This window comes from Rhineura floridana, chromosome 16 (assembly GCF_030035675.1).
Source record: "Rhineura floridana isolate rRhiFlo1 chromosome 16, rRhiFlo1.hap2, whole genome shotgun sequence".
Lineage (NCBI taxonomy): Eukaryota > Metazoa > Chordata > Lepidosauria > Squamata > Rhineuridae > Rhineura > Rhineura floridana.
In genome coordinates this window covers 24,888,081-24,915,808 of record NC_084495.1, presented here as the reverse complement: position 1 = coordinate 24,915,808, position 27,728 = coordinate 24,888,081, and the positions used below count along the sequence as shown (strand labels likewise).

The 27,728-nt window shown below is 41.0% G+C and overlaps 1 protein-coding gene across 1 annotated transcript in view; it reads left to right on the top strand.

The window, feature by feature from the left end:
- Window positions 1–461: 461 nt before the first annotated feature.
- Window positions 462–27,728, top strand: part of LOC133371516 (protocadherin-9-like) — a 451,590-nt gene continuing 424,323 nt past the window's right edge. Inside the window, exons 1-2 of the mRNA XM_061599050.1 lie at window positions 462–503; window positions 912–983. Coding sequence (XP_061455034.1) covers window positions 462–503; window positions 912–983 — 114 coding nt within the window. The remainder of the gene's footprint in view (window positions 504–911; window positions 984–27,728) is intronic.

Genomic DNA, 27,728 nt, shown 5'->3' with positions numbered 1-27,728 from the left:
TGAGCCAAGTAACCCCCACCTTGTAACTGTGCATTTGGTTTATTTTTCCTAGGTGTAGAACTTTGCCCTTATCTCTATTAAATTTCATTATGTTGTTTTCATCCCAATGCTCCAGCCTATCAAGATCTCTTTGAATTTTGTTTCTGTCTTCCAATGTATTAGTTATCCCTTCCAATTTTGTATCATCTACAAATTTAATAAGCATTCCTTGCATCTCCTCAAATAAGTCATTAATAAAAATGTTGAAGGGCACTGGCCCAGGATCAAGCCCTGCAGTACCCAACTCATTACCTCCCCCCAGTTTGAGAAGGAACCATTGCTAAGCACTATTTGAGTATGATTCTATAGCCAACTGTGGATTCACCTGATAGTTTGTTCCATCCAGCCCACATTTATCTAGCTTGCTAATCAGAATATCATGGGGCACGTTGTCAAAAGCTTTGCTGAAGTCGAGATATATTATGTCCACAGCAAAAGGCTGTGTTGAAAGAAAAGGGTCTTCAGTAGGCACCAAAAAGATAGAGATGGTAGCTGTCTAATATTTAAGGGGGTGGAATTCAAAAGTGTTGGTACCACAAATATTTTCTTTTTTATTAATTAACATTTCTCTGTCAGCCTATATAAAGCATTATTTATTTATTTAATTGTTAATTTGTTTGTTTATATACCACCCCATAGCCAAAGCTCTCTGGGAGGTTTACAAAAATTAAAAACACTGAACATTAAAAACAAATATATAATTTTATTATCTGGGCATCTTACAGCAACTATGAAAAGCAGTTTAAATACAGTGAATTATTTTCACAATCCTGTCAGTAATTTATATACACAGATGCACAACTGAATGCAAAATGTTTATCTGTTGGCCTATGAAATAACTGACTGTTCATATTTCTCTTTCTTTCTAAAAGCATTCAAAAGAAGCCGGAAGACCACAGACACCATTAAAAGAGACAAGTCTAGAGTCCTGGACTCAGCCACAGGTAAGCAACATCGTTGGTGTTCTGTTTCTGTTTCCTAGAGCAGAGATGGAGAGTCTGTGGCACTCTATACTTTACTGAACTCCATCTTCTATGAGCCCCATCTAATATGGCCAATGATCAGGGATAAAAAGAGCTGTAGTTCCACAAGATCCAAAGAGCCAAATGCCCCATCTCTGATCTAGAGTATCACATTATTTTAATGCTTTGGTCTGAGACCATGCCATTTCACCCTGACAGCAAGCTCTGGTCAATCTTGTACAAAAATATTTATTTTAAACATTTTCTTTCTTAGAATCTGTTGCACAAATGACAGGGCAATTAGAGGCATTCATAAGAATGTACTTACTTCCTTGTCTTTCCCTAGGAAAGAGTTAGAGTGTCATGTATTTAGCTCAGTTTGCCAGCTGAACTTTGGCCTGGTCCATCCATATGGCAGATCACGTCACCAGGGATGACTCCAATCCAGAAGATTGGTGGTGTCCAGCTAACAGAGAGCAACTGAGAAGGTGATGGTGACAGGGGTACTGTTCTTATTCATGTTGCGCTACTCTCATGTTAACTTAACATGAGAAGTGAACACCTGAAGAGGACTACATTCAATTTTGTATCCAGCTGAAAGTGTGGTTCAGTCCATGTCCATGCTGCCATTATTAACCTACCAGTTCATCCCCTTTGTAAGGAAAAACACACACATTACCTTGGTGAAGTTGAAGGGGGGTATCTGGCAGAGGAGGTTGCTCATTAGATGGGTCTTGCCTGTCTAACTCCTGACCTTGCAATGATACTCCGGTCATTTCCTGTTGGCATCATTGGATCTGTAGCTTTGTTAAAAAACAAAACATTATTATGTTTATATAGTAGCTTTCTTCCTGGAGCTCAAGGTACGTCCCCTTCCATTTTTTCCCCAACAACCACCCTGTGAATTACGTTAGACTGGGAGACAGTGACTGGCCCAAGGTCACCAAGTGAGCTTCATGTCTGAGTGGGGACTGGCTGTTACACAGCTACATCTGAATCCCTATACATGTGCAATCCACATAAGACTCAAACCTACCCCAAGAGTGTAGCAGAAACTTTTGCAGAAATCTAAAAAAAACAACACACACCTAAAGTTACTCTAAATGTATACACCTATCCTTAACCCTGCCAGTAAGAACACACACAGAACTATATGAACAAAATATTGGTTTATTATAAGGAAAAGGAGAAAAATATAACACCAAACTCACAGTTAAAACTACGGGCAGAATTCTAGGTGACACAATCATACACTAGATCTACGAGAGAATAGAGGTGCCTTACACACACTCAAACCCAAGATAGTGAGCACAAAGACTCACGGTAGAGAAAAATAAAGGAAAATGGATAGCAGGAGAATATGCCTTTCCTGAAGAAATCAGGGAATAGGTCAGGAGAGAGTCATATGCTTGGCGAGAGTAAATTCTCCCCTTCTAGATATCCAAGTAGCCACATATACAATGCTCACACTTTCCTTGTCCCAGTGTCCCATGCTGCATGTTAGATGATCCTAGGAAGCAATGTGATATTAGGAGTGTTGTTGGAGCCAGAATGTGCTGATTTGACCCTGGCAAAACCTTCAGTTTAAGTATGTTTGAAGGCCTCATTGGGTTACCTGAAATTGGGAGGGGAAATGTGTGTGTGTGAGAGAGGAAGGAGTACAAAGGGATTCTTTGAAATAAGGATTTTGAGATTTGTTTGTACCTGATGGATACCAACATAATCTTACTGTCTCCAGCAAGGTATGTCGTATAAATTTCAGTTCCTGGGAAAACTAGCTCTTCTTTTATTGATTCTGGGGATGTCATAAATTATACCAGAATGGCACCATTGTTCTGTTTGAAGGGATTATCCCCTGGCACTGTTAATTTTGCAGGGCTCTTAGTTTACCAATTCCAAGTCAGAGAGTTTGTTCTGACCCTTCCAATCACAAACACGTAAAAAGTTCATCAAAAGGGCTGTTTCCCAGAGTTCACTGTAACTAAATTCCTATGCTCTACTCTGTTAATATGAACCAGATAATAGGGACCCCCCTCAAAAAATGTGTGACTCCTTTACAAACTCTGGTCTCCCAGGTCTTAGCCGACACTCTAACCACTACACCACCCTGGCCACCCCCACCCCTCTGCCCTTGAGAAAAGAACAAATCCCATGATCCTGACAGGAAATGGTGTTCCTCAGATTGAGTAGGAAAATATTTGCGTTGTTGCAAGCATTAGGTATTCAACAGGAATCCTTTCAACAACAGATGGACTTTGAGGTGTGTGTGGTTTGCACATCAGTATCTATTATAGCAAAGCTAAGTGTCTTTTGGCATGGGAAGGTCTACACAGTTTTATGGCATCAGACTAAGCTTTCTCATTGCTAGCTTATTTAAGGTGTCAGTTTTACTTGTATTCAAGAAGATATTTTGTTTGCCACAATCTGACTATCACAATGCTCATGGTTCATGGAACAGCTCAGCCATTCATTGCTAGGAGAAAGGCTGATTTTTAAGGACTGCACATTATTACTAGGATGTGTGTGTGTGGTGGGGAGAGGGACCAGCACTCACATGGGGCATGGTCATGTGAATTGGCCCATAGCCTAATAGTCAAGACAAACTGCAATGGTGCAGAGCCTCTAACAAGCCAGTGACAAACAGAAATGTACAAATTAAATCAGTGTGTGTGGAAATTATGAGCAGGTCATTAACTCTGTGGATGGAATTCTATTTAAGTCTGCCAAATGACAACTTAAAGGGCAAAGGCATATCAGTTGAACATGTTAAAATCTTGAGGTCCACCGGTTTTGACCCACCAGAAAAGAAATTACATTCATTCAATTCAAGGAATGGGAAAACTGATGAACGAGGTCAGTGATGCACTACACTTCTTAAAGATCATATAATGTGTTATATGGGAAGGAATCTTGTTTGGCTACAGTGTTTGGCATTGGTTTGTGTCTTATAAAATAACTCTGTGTGTGTGTGTGTGTGTGCGCGCGCGCGCGCGTGTAGTGTGTTTTTGGCAGATTATTGTTTTCATATTAAAGGTGGGAAGAAAACCTGACAAAACTTTTGGATTTTAATTATAATAACGTTTTCTGTTTTGGCAAGCCCTAAATATTTTTTTCTATCTCTAATGCCTGCATTTAGTCTAGGTTTCTATTGGATAATTTGCACAGCTGATTTGGGCTGTCTTGCTGCAACCATCTTTAGTTAAGTTATATAAAGTAGAGTTCATGTCATACATAGTGCTTTTTATTGTGCATTTCTCACTTAGAGTGAATTTATTTGTTTTAAACATGTTATTTTTTTTTAACCATTGTTCTTTGGCTGAAAAGACTCCCAGGGCAGGCTACATTAGATTCATAACAAACAAGACATTTGCTACCTATAGGCTTTTAATCTGAAAGACACAACATAAAAGGAAGAAGGGATGGGTAAGGGAGAGGAGAGGACTAAGCAAATCCAGGCACCGATTCTTTTTTTTTTTTTTCAATAATTTTTATTCAGATTTTCATAAAACATACAAGACAAAATCATAAAACATTCAAAGACAAAAAACAAAATCAAAAATAGTTAAACAAAAAGAAAAAAAAGAAGAAAAAAAACAAAAATAAAAAATAAAGAGTAAAATATTGACTTCCCATTTGTCAAAGATCAAATCAGTTATAAGTCTATAATATATAACAATCCTGTCTCTTAAGTCATATTATAAAATCACTTTCCTCCAGTAGTTATCTTACTTAATCATCAAATCTCATAAACATTACTTTATTCTTTCCACAAAAAGTCAAAGAGAGGTTTCAATTCTTTAAGAAATATATCTATCAATTTTTTTTTCCAGATAAGCATATCGATTAATCCATCTCATTACTAATTATGATAATCTTATTGTCATAACCATAGTCAAAATAAACATTTCAATTAATCCATCACATCAGAATCTGTTAGGTTCAATAATTTCAGTAGCCATTGTTCTATTATCTCTATTAGTTCCATTTTCCATCTTCCATCTTCAGTAGTCTTGTTAAGTCCAGTAATTTCAATATCCAATCTTCCATTATCAGTATTCCATGATAATCTTGCTGTCAAAGCCATAGTCATATAGTAAGAGTCTGATGGGGATTACCTCTATCCCAAATATTTTCTTGCCATCCATTCTGAATAGGTTGCTGAAATACTGCTGTAAAATCATATCTCTGTTCTTTTTTTCAAAATACACTGGGTCATCTCTTAAAAGTTTTTCCATTGTCACATGGCTGCAGTTAATTCCATAGATTTTCTCTATATTGGGCTCCATCACATCATTCCAGTCCAGAAGATTATCCATGCCATTGATAACTTTATCTCTAGAATCTTCATTCATTTCTTCAGAGATAACATTGAGTTCCAAACAATAGATTTTATTTCTAAAGTCCATAGACTCCAAATCTTGTTCCTGTTCCACGTTGGTTCCAATCTCCGGGATCTCCTCTCTCACAGGGACCCCTATTCCAGTCTCCAGGGTCACCTCTCTCACAGGGACCCCTGTTCCAATCTCCGGGGTCTCCTCTCTCACAGGGACCCCTTCCAGGGTCACCTCTCTCACAGGGACCCTTATATCTTTAATCTCCTGCTTCATTTTACTCAATTCAATTTTCATTATCTCAATCTCATCCATTATTTTCTGAAACATAGTTATTTCCAGATTTTCAGCCACTTTCTTAATTGCCATTTTAAAAGAAAAATATAGGAAAACCACTTCTTATTTCAGCAACAATTGGGTTAATACTCCAAACTTGGTGACATCACAGTATAAACAGAGCAGACAGCCTTATCTCTCCAATAGTTAAGTAAACAAAATGCAGTTCCCAGGATCGAAACAATTAATGGCAATCGTCAAGAAACAGATTCGTCAAAATAAAATAGACCAAAAAGAGAGTAGTCTCAAAACAGTATAATATTTTTCAAAATAAAAATCTGGAATAGAAATCCCTCTTCTGTGTATATCTTTAGAATGCAAATCCAGGACAGCTTTTTGCAACAAAAACAGAGATAAGCTATTAATTAGTGCGTAGCAGAGAGAAGTTATGGCTCCCCAGTGAGATGTCAAAAACTGATCAATCTGGCAAATCTCTTTTAAACAGCAACAATTTAAGTCAAGTAAAAGAAAAATATAGAAAGAAGGGTGCTTGCCTGTTAGTGCGTTCTCTCTTAGAAGATAAGGTGAACGTTCGCTTTATCAGATAGAGCTTGCTGTTAAAAATCCGTCCCACCTTCGTCGGCTGGACCTCGTCCCATAAATTAATGAGATCTGGTCGTCCCAACAAAAATAGGCTTTGAGGTTAATCTCTTCGTTTCTCCCTACCCGGGAGAAGTTTAATCAGTCAAAAAAAAAAGAAAAAACTGACTGATATATCTGAATAAGCTTCTTTTGAGGCAGGAGCCCGTCTCAAAAGCAGGCACAGGCTAAGTCACCCTTCCCGGAAGTCCAGGCACCGATTCTTCAAGTTACAAAGTCCTTATAATGAGCAGCTCAAATGGATATACTGTAATTGAGGAAAGAAAGGGGAGTTGAAGGGGATCATGTTTCCCATCTCTCCCCCTGTTTCAGCCAAGTGAAATGACAGCTAAGACGGTCACATATCTGGTTGGTATGGACCAAGTTAGCTGTGGAGGAATATCAGACAAATGGTCAAGGAATACTTAATAATTACTCTGAATGAGTTCAAATGGCTGAAGTTGCATGAACTGGACAAATGATGAAAAAAAAGATGATGGGATGCGGTGTTCTCTAAAGGAGTGTGGTATCTCCCTTGGGAAGGAAGTCCAAATGACTAGTGTATGGCATGGGTGGGGAACCTTTGACACACACCCAGATGTTGCTGAACTCCAGTTGTTGCTGAACTCCAACTCACATAGTATTGTAGAATCATGTAGTTGGAAGGGGGCTATAAGGCGATTGAGTCCAACCCCCTGCTCAGTGTAGGTATCCAAATTAAAGCATGCTTGATAGAGGGCTGTCCAGCTGCCTCTTGAATGCCTCCAATGTTGGAGAGCCCACCACCTCCCTAGGTAATTGGTTCCATTGTCATACTGCTTTAACAGTTAGGGAGTTTTTCCTGATGTTCAGTTAAAATCTGGCTTCCTGTAACTTGGGCCCATAATTCTGTGTCCTGCACTCTGGGATGATCGAGAAGAGATCCTGGCCGTCCTCTATGTGACAACCTTTCACTTGGACAGTGCTACCATATCTCCCCTCAGTCTTCTCTTCTCAAGTTCTTTCAACATATCAAGTTCTTTCAGTTTCTCCTCCTAGGGCTTTGTTTCCAGGCCCCTAATCATTCTCGTTGCCCTCCTCTGAACCCATTCCAGTTTGTCTGCATCCTTCTTAAAGTATGATGTCCAGAACTGGTACTCAACATGAACCCTAGCCAGTGCTGAATAGAGAGGAACTAGTACTTTATGTGATTTGGAAACTATACTTCTGTTCATGTAGTCTAAAATAGCATTTGCCTTTGTTGGCTCATATTCAGCATGAGACCAACAATCATTCCAAGATCCTTCTCACATGTAGTGTTGCTGAACCAAGTATCCCCCATCTTATAGCTGTGCATTTGCTTTCCTTTTCCTAGGTGTAGAACTTATCCCTGTTAAATTTTATTCTGTTGTTTTCAGCCCAATGCTCCAGTATATCAAGATCTCTTTGAATTTTGTTTCTGTCTTCCGCGTTATTAGCTGGTATAAACTGACCACTTTATAATCTGCTCCAGAATTTCCCCAGGGATTGATGTCAGACTGACTGGTCTGTAGTTCCCTGGTTCCTCCTTTTTCCCTTTTTTGAAGATAGGGGCATTACCCGTTCTCCAGTCATCTGGCATTTCACCCATCCTCCACAATTTTGCAAATATAATAGACAGCGGTTCTGAGATTTCTTCAGCCAGTTCCTTCAATAATCTAGGATGCAGTTCATTGGGTCCTGGAGATTTGAACTTGTTCAGAGTAATTAGATATTTCTTGACCATTTGTCTATCAATTTGTCCTGCCCCTTCAACATCATGTTTGCTAGGAGGGTCATAGACCCTCTTTTGGGAGAAGACTGAGCCAAGGTAGGAATTGAGCACTTCTGCCTTTTCTTTGTCATCTGTTATCATTTTGTCATCCTCTTGAATAGCTATACCACCATTTCTTTTCTCTTTCTTTTACTATGGATATACCTGAAGAAAGCTTTTTTGTTGCTTTTAGCATCCCTCACTAACTTCAGCTCATTCTCAGCTTTAGCCTTCCTGATGCCATCCCTGCAATTCCGTGCTACCTGTCTATACTCTTCCTTTGTGGTCTGGCCTTCCTTCCACTTCCTGTATATGTCCTTTTTGTTTTCAGGTCTTCTCTAAGCTTTCTGTGAAGCCACATTGGCTTCTTCTGCTGTCTTCCCCCTTTTTCCCTTGACATAATTGTTTGCCAGTGTGCCTTTAGAGTTTCCTCCTTTAGAAATTCCCACATCTTGGACTCCATTTCTCATTAGGGTTGCTTGCCATGGAACCTTACATAGAATTGTTCTGAGTTTATTAACATTGGCTTTCCTGAAGTCCGGGAACACGTATGGCTACTTACAGCTTTTGCTTCCTTTAAAATCAAGAACTCTAGTATAGCGTGGTCACTTTCCCCAAAGTTCCCATCACTACAACTTCAGCCACTTAGTCATCTCTGTTGATTAGAATCAAATCAAAGATAGCTGCATTTTCTGTAGGAGAAAGTTATCTCCAACACAAGTCAGGAATTTCTTGGAGGGGCTGTGTTTGGCAGGATTTGTCTCCCAACAGATATTGGGGTAACTGAAGTCGCCCATTACTACAACATCATGCCTCCTTGAAGCATAATCCCTGTCCACTGGCTGGGGCTAATGAGAGTTGAGAGTTCAACAACATCTGCAGGACCACAGGTTCCCATAATTGATGTATGGTTTAAAGATGATCACTTGAATTTTACTGTTAATTAGAAGCTCTCTGATCTGAGATGTGTTGAAGGCATGGTTTAATAGAGCGGAGATCAAAGAGTAAACTGATTCAAGGAGTGGACTTAGAAAACTGCCTGGGTTGAAATTAACACACATTAATTTGTACAAATCAGCTTGGCTACATTGAACTGCCCATGTGAATGGCTGAGCGGTCCATATTCCTGTCTGCCCATTTTGTGACACAACTGATGTGGCTTCAGCTTGCTCGTTGACAAGGTTTCAGGGCAAAATGAGTTCTTAAACTCACTATAAGTCATAATGTTCCAAGATGAAGTCTTTGAACTGTAACCAGAGCCCAAGGTAGCTTCTGCATCTGATCTTTCCCTTCCCCTCCTCTCCATTAAGGTCCCATGCACCCTCAAAATCAGAAGTGGCTTGCCTGGTGGGTAAGAGCTGTTACGGTAGCTTTTCAGCAGGTGGACCAGCATTGCTTTCTAGGATCCTTGGAGGGGTGAGAGGAGGCAGGGAGAGGAGGGGGGTCCATGGACTACAGATTAAAAGCCCCAGCTCTGGACAGACTTTTCAGAGGATAGGCAGTGCTGCTGCAAGGGGATGATGTGGGAGTGAAAGATTGGTTGGACAAGCTGTTCTTCCTAACACTAGATCCAGTCATTTATTGTCTGCCTGCCTTATGTCAGCCTGCCTAGCAGAACAATTCAAACAGATTTTTCCTGTCTACATGTAGTTGTTTTACAATTTGCATTGAGCAATGAGTCGGGCATGTAAAGCATATTTGTACATGGGAAAACGCTACAACTGAAGTTAACATTTGCGGGGGGGGGAGGGTATAGCCATTGCCAGCAACCTTGTGCACCCGATGCAGGTTTATCAAGAGTTATTGTTCTTGTTGGTGGTTTGAGTTTTTTGTTGCTCAATCATAGATTGTGTTTTCCCTGGTCTGTCTGTTTTTTTTTTATTTAACAAATGCCAGTGCTATAAGGAGACCAATGAGCCGGTAAGTTTGAAATTGAATCGGTCTTTCAGGAAAGCTAGAGTACAAACATGTTTACTCTTCCTCCACAGCCTTCCTGTAGCTTCCTACCTCCCCTAACGATGCAATATTGCAACAATGACTGGGACATGATTTTGCATGAATCTAAAGATCCTTTGCATCTACCATGCTTTGGGCTGCGTTCAAATCCTTTGCTGACACCCTTGCATTACAAATTGAACTTTTGAGAAGGGAAATAAACCATGCAGCAATTTGTGCCAGATGACTGGAACCAGTTAGGGCCTTTGTACTTTGAGATAATTGAAACAGGGAATGGTTGTTGCTTAGTTCCGAGAACAGAGCTGTGGATTTATCTGGCCTTAAAGGGGATGGGGAATCTCTGAGAGGGTCTAACTGCTCTGTTCCCCCAAGGACCTTATGTACTGACGTGAGATAATTGGAACAGGAAGCTTACCTCTCTTACCTCTTCCCAGTGTTCCCTCTTCTTCCTCAGCTATGTTTGTGTTTGCCAAGGCAAACAATGTTGGGTGCTTCTTTTGGAGTTATTCAGGAGTCAGTATCTTACTTTGATACTGTTTACACACTCTTTCTGAACAGCATGGATGGGGAAGCTTTCTTCCCTGAAAGCAACATTCCCTCAGGACTAAAATGTCAAGGGCCAGCAATGCTGGCTGTGGGTGAGGTTAGAACCAGTGGTGGGTGCTGCCTAAGCCATCTCTCTCTCTCTCTCTCTCTCTCTCTCTCTCTCACACACACACACACACACACACACACACACACACACACACACGAGTCTCTGCATCCATCCATTCACTCTCAGATTTTCACGCACACTTTTTCTCTCTCACACACACGCATCTATTCACACTGTCTTTCCTTTCCCTCTCTCTCTCACATACTCACTAACAGACACATTCTGTACATTTATTCACTGTCTGTCCCTCTCTCCGTCCCTCCCTCCCTCTCTCAAACACCCCTATTCCACTTTCCCTCCCTCCCTCCCTCACACACACACACACTCACACTGTCTCTTCATCTATCCACCCATTAACTCTTGCACACTGAATAAAAAATGGGCATTTTTCATTAACATTTTCAGCAGCATATAAAAGCATCAATTGTCAGTAAAAAAGGGGGTAACATGTCAAATGGGAATGAAGGTATGTGCCTATTCAGAGTGAAGACAGTGCTTCCTAAATTGGCTATATTTTGCCATTGGTGTCCTCTGCATGTAGCCAAATCTGACTAGCTCTGTAGCATTAGGACCGCACACTGCATGCTTCCTGATTGTTTGGGATCACTCATGTTAACTGATTCAGGATGGATGCTTTCCTTCCATTTCAGTTGACTTTATTTTATTTTATCACATAGCGATATCTGGATATATTGCATGATGATATCATCTCCCTTACTATGGGATCCCTCATTGGCTGAGATTGCTCATGTAACTAATTGAGGAACAATAAACAATAACAGGAAGACACATACATAAGGAAATCAAAGCAGCAGTATAAAGAATTATAGCAGATTTTTATAAAAGTGAATGTTCTCATAATTTAGGGTGTGCCCCCTTTCTCTGTAACAAGCATGTGCACACACCTTCTGCACTATTTACCACATAGATAGTGCTGTCCACCCTAGAAGATAAGTAAAGTCTCTAGAGATAATTGTTTGTTGTTTTTAATTTATTTTTTTCCAATCACAAGATTGCTTATTCTGATTAAAATGATTTTGCACTCCTGTATTAATTTTCAGTTAAAAAAATTAAGTTAAGTAAACGCGAAAGATGAAAGCAAGCTATTTTAAGTTTTAAGTGTTCACCTCCTTCTGTCACCATTGTGAGGTGGCATTTTTCTGTGGGCATAATGATGAGAATGTCCCACAGACTCTCAGGAGCTATCTGGGTAAAGATCTAGACCAACCTTTTTTTTTAATGGATAGAAGCAAGCAAGGAAATGGATTTAGATACAAGGCTTATTAAGATATTAAGGGAAATGCATTGTTCCCATTATTTTTCCCACTGCCCTGATTAAGCACATGACTACTACATTATGTCAGAGTTTGGCAAAGCTGTTTCTGCTTGCCAGTTAAGGGGACCCATAAACAGTTTCAGTTTTGCAGAGGTCAGGTAGCTTGACACATTCCGAGTTTGTCTATGGTTATTTCAACTTGGGGAACAATTTCCTTTAAATTCCATTTTCCGCAGTTATATCTTGGATGCAGAGATTAAAGGATGACAGATCAGATCTGTTTCTGAAAGAGCAGAAGACAGAACAAACCAAACTGAGCACCATAGTGGAAGTATGTAACAAGCCACAACATTTTGTTGCATGTAAACCTGCCTCACTGGCATGCCACTCTGATTGTAAACTCCTTGGGGGCACAGACCTGTCTCTCTGTGCTTATATGACCTGGTACAGCTTCAGGTGCACCGGTGGAATTGCTAATACAATGTGCAGTCAGATCCCACCAGTATTATTAACATGGGTTGAAGTTGGAGATCTTATCAACAACAGCATGGGAGCAACCATTATTTATTTACTTGTTTATTTAATATATTTATATACCACTTAATTCTTAAGACAGTTTCTAAGTGGCTTACAACCCACACACACATAGTTCATATGTGTGTGTGTAACTGAGGGCCCATCCATACGACTATATAATCTGCAATGTAATCGCTTGTGTCCTCATTTATTCACTGTCGTCCATATGATGTTGCAAGCTAGTACGGATTTTCACATTAACAAATCTGCATTAGAAATAACCCCAGAAAACCAAAAAGCTTTCCTAAACCAATAATCAGTCACATTAACGTCCATGGGATCAAATGCAATGCCGCGGGCTTTCCTGCAATAGGTGGTCCATGGGCGTCCCTCCATCATATGCCATGCCCCTTCTCCTTCTCCCACCTCTGTCCACGCCTCTTCTTTCTTTCTTACAGTTCATTCCTGCTTCTGGTAGTGAACTGCCGGTACTTCCTCCTTTTGGCTTCTATAACAGTATCACATCTTTTTTAAAAAAAAGAAATCTACTATTTTGCCATCAAACATAAAATCAAATGCTTAATGAATAATATTTCCACTTAAAAGCTATTTTGCGATATTACACAAACAATTCATTGAAAACACTGAGTTTAAAGGAGGTATTTAACTGAGCTTCCTAGGGCTGATAGGGGAAAGGGGGAGGGAGAGGAATAAGCTCTAGTACTTTAATGTGGCATTGATCTTGCAGCCGATTCACCAGCAGGCAAAGTCTCTCTTTTCCTGCCCAACAGCTGATGGAGATGGGAGGGGGAGCCAAACATACCAAAGAGCCAAAAATTGGAGAACGAGAGAAAGGGGAGATCAGCTTATCTCCCTCCAGGCAGCCAGATCTCTCTCTCTCTCTCTCTCTCTCTCTCTCTCTCTGTCTCTCTCTCTCTCTCTGTGTGTGTGTGTGTGTGTGTGTGTGTGTGTGAGAGAGAGAGAGAGAGAGAGAGAGAGCAGGCACTGTAAATTATGTTCTTTTCCTCCAAGCCTGAAACTCTGAAACTGACTAATCTGGGTTCTCCCTTTGCTAACTTGAAAGTGAATGAGAGATGATCTCTTGCTGTCTCCTATGGTGGGTGGTGGAGGATCTAATACAATTTGGGAGGAGGAGGCATGAAGAGGAGATCTGGCTGCTGCACTATGCAGAAGGTAACAGCAGGAGATAGTGGGAAACAATTGAGCACGGAAAGGCATTTGCCTCTCAGTTTGACAAATTCAGTGGAATCGGGAGTAACCAGTGGCTCCCATCCTTAGTATGCACCATGTTATATGTAACAGCCGAGATGTTTATTTTGCTTGCACTTGGGGAGGGGGGGACAATATTGCCCTTCTGCACATCCACAAACCTGTGCATTCATGGGAATTTTTAAAAAAGATACACGTTTCTGCGCTCTTCTGAAAAAGCGTGGAAAAAGCTAATGACCGTTATGGACCAATCACTGAAAAGGGGTGAACTTAGGGGAGCAGGAAATGAGAAAGCAAAAAAAAAAAAAAGCTCACATGTATGGACACTTGATAATTGGGTTTTCACAATAATCTGACCACAAACAAGACATTTATGGATCTTGAGGCCACCAGCCAAATATGGAAAACACGGATTTTGTGGTTAGGTATGGATGGGCCCTGAGAAACTACAAACGGAGAAATATAATACAATGCAATGCAATATTAAACAAAACTACTATACAATGAAATAAAACAATATCATCTAAAACACACACACACAGCATCACATATTGAAATATCTTTAGAGTCAGGGATCCCTTCCCTCTTGAGATTCCCTATTGCCACTGCACATTTTGACACACAAAATACTACACTTCACACTCAAATCCTTGCATTTACACAAATTAGACAATATCTACTACTGATTCACTTATCCTATTATACTACAACACCTCTACTCCCACATCAGTTCTATTCCCACACCTCATATACATCCACCAATACACACAAATGCACCATCCACCCAATCGTTCTGATATCCCTGTCATTCCAATGTGATGTTGGTGGCCACAGGACATCAGGTGACGTATGAGAATGGGCGTAGGTTTCAAAGGAAGAGTAACTCAGGAAAAAAAGAAGATGGCCAGCTCAAATCTTGACAGGATAGAATTTAGGAGGGATAAGTAATGCAAACTTGGGCTCTAATTTCACTGCATCCCTGCAGAAAATCTTGTTTGTTGGAAATGCCCCTCTGCTGGTGATGGTAGGGGTAAGGGGAAGGATTTTGTGCAATGATTACCTGCTAGGTTTCCAGTAGGGCCTCTAAAGCCACTATGCCCCAGCATCAATTGCAACATATTCCCTCCTGCTAAACATTCTCCATGCCCTTCGGTCTATTTGTATTGAAAGGGGAATAACTTGGTTACAAAGATGGTTGTCTGTGCTATAGGAGCACAGGAATGGATGGAAAGTTCTGGGACTGAAATGGTAATTTATGCTCCCCATGCCCTTGCCTTTTGAGCTACTTGAACACATTTCCAGTCCACAGAACCCAGACGTAAATGCACATTAAAAAAAATGGCTTCTTCATTTGGAAAACCTACGTCAGTGGAGGCAGTAATATATGGACCTTATTGACAGCTGCCATATATCTACTACCACCACCCTTGAGCTAAAGCCAAGACACAGGTGACCCTGAAGGTCAGCATACTCCATTCATAAAACATTTTCAGTGAGGTCCTTTCTTAGCCATCTTCAATTTCCAGCGATTAAAACCTTGTTTGTAATCATTTCCAGCTTGTGGACATCTGTGAATGTTTTATTGGCTGGACTTTAGTGCTAAATAAAGGATGTTAGGTCTTTTATTACCGGTTGCCATTGCTTAAGTGATTGACTGACTCGTTACACAGTTAGATGCAGGAAGAAATGCAACAATTATGTGGCTACCTTTGGGGAGGATGCCAGGAACCTGGGTTACACGGGCTGCAAAGTTTCAGGGAAGGGAGAAGATCCTGCATTAGGCATAGCTGGAACCACTTTACTTGCAGCAGCAACAGCAACATCAACAGATTTATCCTTGCAGCTACTCCAACTGGAAGCTGCACATAGGCAGGGAAGATATTTTATTTGTTTATTTTAATTAACATATTTCTTTAACACCATTCTATTGAAATATCCAAAGAGGTTTACCATAAACAATTAGTATTTTTTTAAAATAAATAGATACAGAAATGGGAGAAAAACAGATTGCACAACACTATCAACAGAACACACAGCAGTACTGACATGTGAGAAAGAAAGACTTATGCAAATACAGCTACTCTCATGGCTGTATAATAAAAGCAGCAGTGTCCAGTGAGCCTTAAAAGCCTTAGTAGCCACGATGGCTATGTTCTCTCTACTATCAGAGACAGCATGCCTGAACAGTTGCCAGGAATCACAAGTGGGGAGAGTCCTGTAGCATTCAGGTCCAGCCTGTGAGCTTCCTTGGGTATCTGGCTGGCCACTGTGAGAACAGGATGCTGGACTAGATGGCTCTTGGACCTGATCCAACAGGGCTCTTCTTACACCATGTTCTTATGCAGGCTTGGAGAGTGAAAAAGGTGGTTAACCTAAAGTAGGGGTCACCAACCATTATGGGCCCATGGACACATTTGGAAATGAGAGAAACTGTTATGGGCACCCCACTGACACTGCAGCCAAGCACATGTGGCAGCCTATTCTCAGAACCACATCTTAATTTGTGGGGAGGTCGGTGTGGAAGAATGCTTTGCTCCAAATAAACTTCCCCAAGCTGTTTTCCCAAGGTTCCAAAAGTTCAAAATCCATCACATCTAATTGTGGAAGTGGCTAGAAACATACCAGGAACCGTTGATTCTCTTTCAGAACAAGTGAGGTGTGATCAGACTGACACGTCCCAGTTAATTAGTGTACTACTGCAGTATTCCAACATTTCTTCTAAACTTCTGCCTCTTTCTCTGGTTGGTTGGTATGGAATGGCATTTGAGGATAGAGCTACACATTATGCATGAAAGACTGGGTTGTCAGCCCCAAGGTTTTTTCCCACCTAACACTAATGTTGGATGAGGAGATTTGCATATGCAAAATGCTAGCACATGGGTGATTAACCCCTTTCATGACATCTGCTTCTCCCTTGCAAATGCTCTGCTGCCTCCCACACATACACAACTGGGCTTACTCCTAACTGGGAAATGGGATTTTTTAAACAAGCAAACAAAAGGCAAAGGGTTGCATTTGCAGGAGAGAACCATGGGAAATGTTAAGCATCCCTTGCTTCCACTCATTCTGTATTGCAAGTCTCTCTCTCCTCCTACTCCTCTTGCATATGCACACACATAACACCCATGTTATCCTAACAATCAAACATTTGGGAGCATGGATTTGCCAAGATAACATGCTGTTCTTCCCTAAAATACCTAATTATATCCCTCTTCTAATGCCTACATTGGATTAATGCCCCAATCCAAAATTCTCTCTGTACACAGCAGCAAACTGCATATATGCTGCTGTGTGCAACAAGACTCTGTATGCTTGCCTGCTGAATAAGAATGGATGTATCTAGCAGTTTTAGTTTCATCAGTTTCTTATTTTTTCCAATCGGAAGTTCAGTTCACTACCTTTGTGCATGTTTGCATTAAAAAAAAGTAATCAGGAAAATTCATCATCATTTCAATGCACATTCCTCTTGATACACACATTTTGTGTGCAAATTTGTTTAATACCCACATGTTTTGCAAGCGGTTTCCTCCAATATAATTCATTTTAATGTTACTTTCTTCAACATACGCATTTCCAAGCACACTTTCCTCTAATATAAACATTTTTGTACACATTTCTTGGATGGGGAACTGCATTGCAAAGTTCAAAGAAGTGTGAATTTTGAAGGATGGCTGCATTTCAGTTTGTGTATTGTTAGTGGGGATTAGGGTTAGGTGAAAATGCATTCAGCAAAGCGCCTTACTGGAGCAAAGTACAAAACTCAGCTAAGAAAATGGCGGTTATATATACCACTACATACGTCATAGCCATACCAACAGTCTTATCCAATCAGTTTCTGCCACCGCAATCCTTTGTCCCAATTCTAACTATGCCCCTCTAAGTATTCTCACATGACTTGCATCTCTGCACATGCTCAGTCTGCTAAAACAGCTCCAATTACTACTATCTATGTGTCTCCCCTGCTTAGAAGGAATGGCGGCCAGAATCTGCATCACAACAATAAAGTGTGTCACTGAACATATGCAAAGTTCCTTTATAACTGATTAGTCAGAGCAAGGTTCTGTCTCAAAATAGGGCCAAGGCTCCTGGGCAGTGAGTAAGATTTCTGGAATTTTAGAAATAAGTAGACAGATTCAGACTAGGCACCTTTTTTTCACCCTTGTTTGTAATGTTTGTTTTTTAAGATTTCCTGGGGACAGGGCATGCAAACTGCTAATGGATTCTTTGCCCAGGGTGATATTGAAGGCCAATTTAGAGTATCCTGCTCAGCCAAAGCAGCTGTAGAAATTTTGCAAGTAGCTAAAATATTTTTAATAAGATTAACAAAATGTCTTTGAGGAATTCTGTACATGTTCTTGTGGCTCTCTTCTTGGGAAAGAGAATTTGGAAGGAAAGATTGAAAAGAGCACAAGTGAATCTTTAGGAAGTTGACACTCACTTTTAATGAGATGGGAAAGCAGCTAAAAAGTTCAGGTCCTAATTACCAGTGATTGAGAGTAAGTTTATTTTCCTCCTTTCTCATCTTTACAGAATCACGTTGTAATCTCAGAGCAGCAGATAACAACATCCCTAATCCAATATTTTAACAGTAAATAATTTGATGATGGGAATTGCTTCACTAATCTCTCAGGCTGCCGACGGTACAGTTAGAGAATCCACAGGGGGTTCACTAATCAGTTTTTTGTAGACGAAATCAGCTTTGGCAATTTGTCTACATTCAAAACAGCCTGCAGCTGGAGAGAGAGAGAGAGCTAGTCAGACAGCTTTAAGTTCCTTCAAGGGAAGTGAAAATTGTGTTTTGTTTTTTTCCCCCTAGTTAAGTCTTTGTGGGGGGACTGAAACTTTATTATGGAAATGTATCTTCAGCATGTTGAATTTAAGCAGCATTAAATACAATCTGAACTGAGAGAATATAAATTGCCCTATCATTTCTATGTTCCAGATAGTAGAGAGTAAAGCCACAGAGATGTTCTGCAACCCTGATCTACCATTATATATGGAAGCACCTACTTCCCATAGAAATTACTCACATTGTATGTATGTGTGCTGTTTCCTGCACCCCTAATTCACTGAGGTAGTGTACAGTCAGGAAAGAAGCAGCAGACAGTGGTCATGCCACATGTCTTCAGGTCAGGTGTCTCTAAACACACCTGCAGATTGCTTCTCATGTTTGGGGAATGATGTACCTGTTTTCAGCAGGGACAGATTTGACTTATCCCCTTCTCCTTGGAAGAGACTCTGGCGTCCCTCTCCAGGGGAGGGAATCGGCAGACCATGAAGGCAGAAGTGTCCAATGAGAGGGGGGAGTCAGCTCATTATTTAGGGCTGTTCCCTTCTCGCTCTTTTTGCAGTTGCAGCCCCCCCCCCACAGTGTAGGTGTTGTGCTAGTTGCCATTTCTGGGTCTGAGTAGTAGTTTTGGGGGGAGCCCCTGATTGGCACTTGATTCTCCTTTATTCCATGCTTCCCACCATAGGACATAGTTTGTTTGATTTGGTTGTTTGGAATGTAGTGTGGTCAGTAAGTAAGGGGTCATTTGACAGCCACTCTGGAGTCATCACCCACAGCCTGAGGCTTGGGGGTTACTTGGAGGTGCATGTACACCTTGGTGAACACTGGACAATGGGGCCCAAGTGTGCATGTCAAGTTCAGTTACCCAAGGCTCACTGAACCAGGAGGGAGATGTTTCTCCCAGTTCTTGGCTGGCGAGCCAACAATGCAGTTGCTTACATGTCAGTGATTTAACTCCCTCTGCCCGCGAAAGTCTTATTGGCTTCTTGTTGCAGATCTTCCATCTGTTATATTTAAATCTATATAGCTGTCTCCCACATATATTTTATCTTGAGCCTTCTTTCAGAGTGTATCAGCAATAGTCTTTTCCAGAACAGAAACAACTGGGAGAATATGATTGGGGGACGTTTAACTCAATGGTTGTGCTAGGGCAGAGATAGGGAACAAGAGTCTGATTGGGAAATGGTTCCCCTTGCATAAGAATGGGAAACCTGAGGCCCTGCACATGGCATTGGACTCCATGTTCCATCAGCCCCTACCAGCATAACTAATGGTCAGGGGTTAAGGGAGTCATAAGCTAACTACATCTGGAGGGCCTCAGGTTCTTCATCCCTGTGCTAAGGGAATTGTTTCCCAATCTGACCCTGGCTAAGGAAGGAAAATGCTAGGATGTGAGGCTGTGGCAAGTGCCCAACGACTGGACGATACCAGGCAATAATTTGGGTGGTGTGCCATCACCAAGCTCTGAACAAAGAAGGGTAATACAGTCCAAGGATCTTCCAGACCACAGTCCTTCAGATAGCCTGGTTTTACACAAGGTAACATTTTAAAAAGTGTGCACTCCATATTACTTAAAAAACATTATTTCCTCATCTGGACTCAGAAGTGGACTCTTCCCACTTCATTTTGCTGCTGGTGTAGACCAGGCCTGGGGCAGGGCAGAACATATGACATAAGCCTCATTATCACTTCTTTGTTGTTGGACATTATGGAATCAGCTTGCTGTGCTCTATCCCAGCAGCTAATTAATTGGGCAGCCTCCAGTCCAAATCTGATATCAGACATGCATTTGCTACTTTGCCTAAGGTAACTGAAAAGCTGTCAGCCACAGTTCCATCCTCTACCCTCACCCCACACTACTTGCAATATGAACGATCTGACCTACCTTACAGTCTCAATGCACAAATAACATATTATAACATAGCTGAACAGTCTGGTACTTAAGCACCTACCTGGTGTTTCAAGAAATTGCATGCAGTTGAGAATAAAGGGTCAATGTGTTAGGATAAGCAAGCTTGCAGGCTTTTAATAGGGATATGTCCCTTCTAGTCAGAATTTGGGGCCATCTCTGTGCTTGTTTATGGTGATGTAACTTTCTGTTGACCAGATGGGGTTTTAAGTCTCTTCCTCTTTCTTTGTTAAGAGAGTTGTTCTCTTTGGCATACCCTCCATTGAGCCACAGGAGAGAGAAGCCTCCATAGGTTTCTCTTCCAGACGATCTCAATCATGGACTAAATCTACTACCTACTTCTAGCTTTTCTCTCCAAGCTAGAGCCTATGTTTCCTGAGCAGATGAAAGGCTGTAAGTTTACTTTCTTAATACTTTTTACTAAAGAATACTATCTCTGTTGTTTTTATTCAGCTAGTCTGTATCTCTGTTAAAAGGGGTCGAGGTCCACTTAGCCTTCCATCCATCCGTGGTCAGTAAAATGAGTACCCGGCATATGCTGGGGGGTAAAGAAAGGCCGGGGAAGGAACTCGCAATCCCACCCCATATTTACGGTCTGCCTAGTAAACATCGCAAGACGTCACCCTAAGAGTCGGAAACGACTCGCACTACAAGTGCAGGGACACCTTTACCTTTAGTCTGTATAAGGGGAAGGCGGGCTGATTAATTCTCATTCTGCTTTGCAAAATATATACTCTGCTAAGAGATAGAACTCCTAAACTCTTCCTTCCTTCCTTCCTTCCTTCCTTCCTTGCTTGCTTGCTTGCTTGCTTGCTTGCTTTCCATTATTACATTTATATCCCACCCTTCCTCCCAGCAGGAGCCCAGGGCGGCAAACAAAAGCATTAAAAACACTTTAAAACATCATAAAAACAGACTTTAAGATACATTAAAACAAAACATTTTTCAAAACATCTTTTTTAAAAAAAAAGGTGTAAAAGCATATTAAAAAGCAATTCCAATACAGACACAGACATTTAAACCTAATATGATGTGGCTTACCAGAATGCAGACAGGCCCTCTAGTGTCCCTTGACAGTGACATTAAGGCTGTTGAATGATTGGGTTGGTGTTAGATGGTGAACTATGCACAGATTTGACCAGCTGAATAAAAAAAAGGGATGGGGAACTTGTGGTCCTCCAGACGTTGTCAGACTCCAACTCCCATAATCCATGCTGACTGGGACTGATGGGAGCTGGAGTCCAAGAACACCTGGCATGGGTTCCCTATCCCTGGATTAAAGGCTTGCTTCTGTTTGCAGGTCTATTCTGTCAGAATTGCTCTCTATTGAGATGTGTAGCAAAGTTGCGTAGCGCTGCGGAACGGAGAGTATTGAGCAAGCTGTGTGTGTGTGTTTGAATCTTTGCTAAGATTCTACCTTCCCTGCAAATTAGTCAGACACAGACTTTAAGCTTTAAAATAAGAAACAACTACTTTATTCTGGAAGTACATGCTTGATAGGAAAGAGTCCTTACATTCTAGCTAACTAACTATGTTGGAGCAGCGAGCACTGGTCCCAGTACTCACCCTCATCCTGGTTGAGAGGAGAGACAAAGAGAAGATGTCTACTCCCCTCTCGAGAGAAAGAGAAGACCTGAGAAAGGCGGGAAGGAACTGAGATCAACATTCCTTTGCTTATCAGCCTAGCAGGAAGGGAAGAGATGGCAGGATCAAAGGGATAGGTATAGCCTCAACCAGCAAGAGGTCTATCTCTCCAGCTACCCTTATTAACCCCATGCAGCCTCAACCCACCAAGTTGGAATTGAACCTCATACATTCCAACATATTCTGACTATAAACAGGCTAGTAAAAATAATAGTAATAATGAAAAAGCAGGCTAGTAACATCAGTTTAGAAGTCTGTGTTGGGAGGACGTTGAACACCCAAAAGCACAATATAAATTAGTTTTTTATTATTATTAGTCCTCAGGTGTTTATCTGCTTCGCCTCTCTCTGTTTTTGAACTGCTCTTTTCCTTGGACCTTTCCACAATTCCTTAGAAGGAGACATGTCTGACAGATGGGTACCCTCCCCCTGGGAAAAGATCTGAGTGAGAAGAGCCAGACATCAAAGAGAGCCAAATCAATTAGCTTGTTATAAATTTGTGCAATCTCCTGCTCATCTTACTTTTCTTCCTTGTCATTTTATGCTGAAATTAGAAAAGGGCAAAGCTTAGCAAACTGTCTGCATTCCCCCTCCCTCCCCCCAAGTTTCAACGATCAAGATGCATTAGTAACCCTGGCAGCAACTCCTCACCAGTATTTAAACTTTGACAGTACCTGCAAGAGATTCTGAGGTCACATCTGGAGTCCTGAATTACCTGTGTTCAAGGAAGGGGTCATTTGTATAAGATGAAATAACTTCAGGTAATGTAATCCATTTCTCTCTTTAGAATAATTAAAGCAAAGCCAATTTCAAATGGGATTTGTTAAATTGTTACTTGAACACGTTGGGTTTCTAACCTGTCATCAAGGTGGAATCATTTCTAGAAAGTTCCTCAACTTCTTTAATCCCATTAAGGTGCTCTAGAGATGTGCTCCCTCCTTCCTGCCCCCATCCTTCACTCAGTGAGGAAAGAGGAGCTGGTTAATTATGTCCCCAATGTTTTGTTCCTTTCTCTAATTAAAAAAAATAGTATTGTGTTATTGCGATGTTGCAAAGGGGTTTCTTATCCCAATGAATGGTCTGCCTCACCTGAAGATGTTCAGCAATTGCAAAACAACAACAACAACAACACAAAAAACAAAACCCACAAAGCTGTGGCCACATGTTGCTTGAGGAAAAATACGTTGGACAACAGATCCTTTTTTATTTAATTATGAAAAAGGAGCAACTTGAAGTCATTGGTATCTTTAAAAATGGATGTTGTGTAGCCTGTTAGCTAAGAACTTGAGCTTTTGGGAAGGTCTAAGGTCAGCTGTAAGCTTATTAGGTGGTGTCTCAGGCAAACCATTTTGCACTCTTCCCTTTATACCAAGGGGGGACAATGCATGGCCCTCCAGATGTTGTTGGACTCCAGCATTAAATCAGCCCAAGTCAGCATGGCCAATGGTTAAGGATGATGAGAGTTATAGTCCAAAATATCTAGAAGGCCACTGGTTCCCCATCCCCGCTGACTGTACACAGTGAATATAACAAAGGTGGCCTGCCTGGCAGGAGTTTGTTAGAACTGATATTATGTGGAGTTTGCACAGTAATAATGATAAATGCTATCTAAATAGCAATGGCACTGTAATTCAAATAAGTATACTTTCATGCAAATATGCTGAGAATGTAAGAAATGATTAAACTTTACTGTGGTAATTGCATGTACACACAGTTAAAGGCAATAAACAGACAAAATATGGTGCAGAGCAGGGCCCATGAAGGATAGCCTGGGGAGAGTCCTGAGGGCCAGATAGACAGGTCTAGAGGGCCACATTTGGCCCCATAGGCCTGATTTTTTTCAGCTGTGATGCAAAGGGTGATGCACTTCATCGAAAATTGACTCTGGAGTATCCAGGTGATTTGTTACAGCTAGATTCACAGCCAAGATGTTACCTATGTGCTCCAGCTCATAATTAGATTAGTTTTCAGGCCCTGGTTTGGATCATAATTTCCCCCATGCAGCTCTCATCACATGCTGAAAATGAATCTGGCCAGATGATTGTGCAGCCCTATGATCCTTTTGGCCCACTTTGCCATTTGCAATACAGTTTACATTTGCTGCATGTTCAGAGCTTGTTACAGTTTTTATACGTTGCAGGAATATGGGAAGCTGCCTCATACCAAGTTGGACCATTGGTCCATCTAGCTCAGTATTGCCTACTGTGGCTGGCTCTCCAGGGTTTCATACAGGAAATCTCTCTCAGTACTACCTGGAGATGCTGCAGATTGAACCTAGGACCTTCTGCTTGCATAGGAGATCTACACCTTAGCTACAGTCCTTCCCAATCTCTCACATATCTGGTAAACAAACATTTTTTCACAAGACAAGTGATGTCTCTTCACATGAGAAAACCACACACACACATCTATCTATCTATCTATCTATCTATCTATCTATCTATCTATCTATCTATCTATCTATCTATCTATCTATCTATCTATCATCTATCATCTATCATCTATCATCTATCATCTATCATCTATCATCTATCATCTATCATCTATCATCTATCATCTATCTATCTATCTAATCTTATGGTGTTCTCTTGGCATTTGTCTGTACATCCATGGATAGTCAATGGCCAGAAGACAGACCAAGTTAGACAGTACAGATACCTGGGGGTCATGTTCCACGCAACACTCACTTGGTCTATCCATATCCGCTCCGCAGTACACTCTGCACTTAATACCTCTAAGGCTATACTCCGTTTCTTTTTCACTAAGGGTGGGCAGTACATACCTGCCGTGATCCATGTGTTTAAATCTAAAATTCTCTCACAACTCCTTTATGGAGTTCCAATCTGGGTGCCGAGCTTTAATTCTAAAGCTGAATCAGTTTTATCATCTTTCCTGAGATCACTTTTTGGTATGCCATGCTATGCTTTAGCTGCTGGCCTCCGTCTTGAGGCTGGACTCACCTCCACTGAATGCACTGCCTGGCTCTTAGCCTTCAGATTTTGGATTAAAGCAGTTTATGCTGGACCCTCCATGGGATACTTAAATCTACTCTGGAAAGATCCTTACATCAGTTCATGGTCCAAGAACTTTCAAGATAAACTAAAGATGCTTGGCCTCCCACTGGACTTATTGTCTACTATGGGCAACGAATCAAAGACATAGATCTGCAATGCTCTAGATCCAGTGCTTGCAAAACTTGCTCGCCTATGTACCTAGGCCTGCAATTCTCATTTCCCACTCATGCCACTTACCTGGCAAATTTGACCATCCCAAAATATCGGTACCTTTTTTCCAGAGCTAGATTTAACTGTTTCCCTTCTGCGATACTCGATGGTCGCTTTCAAGGTATCCCCTATGAGAAACGAGTTTGCCCCTGTACGTCTGTTGATGTTGAATCATTGGCCATATTCTTCTCTCTTGCAATTTCTATAACACTGAACACTCCAGACTTATTTCTCCTATCATTAAGCGTTTCCCAGGGAGATCTACTGACTGGTATTTGCAATACCTAATGTCAGATTCTGACAAACTAATCTCAGAGACAGTTGCAAAGTTTCTTAATCTAGCCTTGTCTTTATGTAAGAAAGACACTTTTAATCTGTTTAGGATAAAAAAAAAGTACCATTGTGCTGTGTTATCATATGTTTTATACTGCTTGATCAATCAACTGTATGTTAGGTCTGTGACCGCACAATAAAATTTGATTTGATTGATTTGATCTATCTAATTAGACCCATAACTAGTGATGGGTGAATCTATCAATTTCTTGTTTTTCCAATCTTAAAATCAATTCTCTTCCTTAAGAAAACTGATCAGCGGTAGTAAGCAGTGGTACTCTCCTTATATGAACATTTGTGTATGCAGTTTTAACTAACACACACACTTTTTTGCAATCAGTTTTCCCTTATATAATGCATTTTTGTATGCTGTTTTCACTAATACATGCATTTTTATGAACATATCTGCCTAATCATTGGTGGCTGCTGCCCCTCAGGACTGATAGGGCAGAAGGTAGGGTGCCCAACAGTAGGTATAGTCAAAGCCAATGACAGGCAGAGTCAACTATTTCTAGTTCCCACCCCATACTCATCCATGCTGAGTTCTACAAGGGCAACAATGAGACTAAGGAGGAGGAAGGTGACAGGCAGTTCTCTCCCTAGATTGGAACTGGCTGAGGGCCAACCGAGGTTAGTGGGGCACTGACCCACTTGCCCTAATGGACCAGCCTCTGCCTCCCCTTACGTATGAATTTGTGTACGCAATGTTTTATTGGAGAACTACATCAAAAAATTCACAGAATTGTGAATTTCTAAGGATAATTGTGCTTTGGTTTGTGTATTGGTTCAAGAAGTCCCATGGTATAGCCTGAAGGCACATGAAACCATCTTGCTGAAGCTAAGCAAGTCTGGATCTGGTCAATGCCTGGATGGGAGATCACCTGGGAACCACATGTATGCCACCTTGGGCTTTTTGATGAAAGAAAGGCAGGATATAAACATAATGAAATAAAATAAACAAAAGAAGTGCAGATTACATGGGGTTTATCCACAGGGGATTATTTCTTCATAGCAAATACACTGCTTTTACCGTTGTAATAGATTTGCAAGGTCCACACTTTGTGCTCAATGGTAGCTTCAAATCTGTTGTTTTCCATTCACCCAAGTAGGTATTACTCTGGGATGAATTAGTGTTGCTGTTTCCTTGTGGCCCTGACCTCTAATTTTACATTTTTATTCCCTCCGGTTGCTCAGTTACTGGGCATGTGCAAATATTTTTGACCTTCACAGTATTTCCACTCCCTGCTGCTGCCAGCGCTTCCTAAAGTTTGGTGGTTAAAAAGAAGTGGGGTCATCTTCTCCTTTCTCCACCGCCCTAGCTTTTCCTGAGTTAAATTTTCCCCGCTGGAACAACAAATATATCACTATCAATATTTTTTAAGTTACTTTTAAAAAAGAACCACTTAGATTTTTTTACAAAACAAATAGGAAACCAGTCACAGAGAGATGTTACTTCAAATTATCTCCACAAAATAGAGAACGTGAGAAAAAATGATAAAATCCAATGGTAATTCCCATCATTAGTTACAAGGAGTGAAGGAAGTTTACTTAGGAAGAAAGGGAGGAAAGAAGGGAGGGCTGCAGCGAACTGTGAAGCAGGGAGGGCAGAGCAGTCGGAAGTTGCTAGATAAACGACTGGAAACAAAATGGAATTCATGGGAGAGATGTGGGTGGAGAAAGGGAAATAGCTGAAAGTGACTATTCACCCGCCCACTAAAAACCATCAAAGCAAACCATATGCAAAGACATGTGGAGCAGAGTGGAGCTGCATTGTTCTAAACTTTTCGTATTATCAGTGGATTAGGTTTGTATGGATTTACAGGGTTAGTACGGATTTATCACTGCGTAATAGCGTCTGTTTGCCACTAACATCATGTGAACCATGCAAATTAAAAACAGATGTAAGTAGCACACTAAATCACTGTGTAGATGAGCCCATAGTTTCCTATTAAAGGGCACACAGAATCAAATTCCCCCCTCCCTACCCATAATACACTTCTTCCCCCATACATTTTACAAGTGTAGAGTAAACCTGAATGAATATAGAATCAAAACAAATGCCAAAAAAAATGATGGGATGTGATTCAGGTGAGAAGGGGAGGAGGGAATAAAGCTGAACCTGATAAATTCATTACATGGGAACATACAAAGCAAAAAGCCAAATAAATTGAGCTATGGA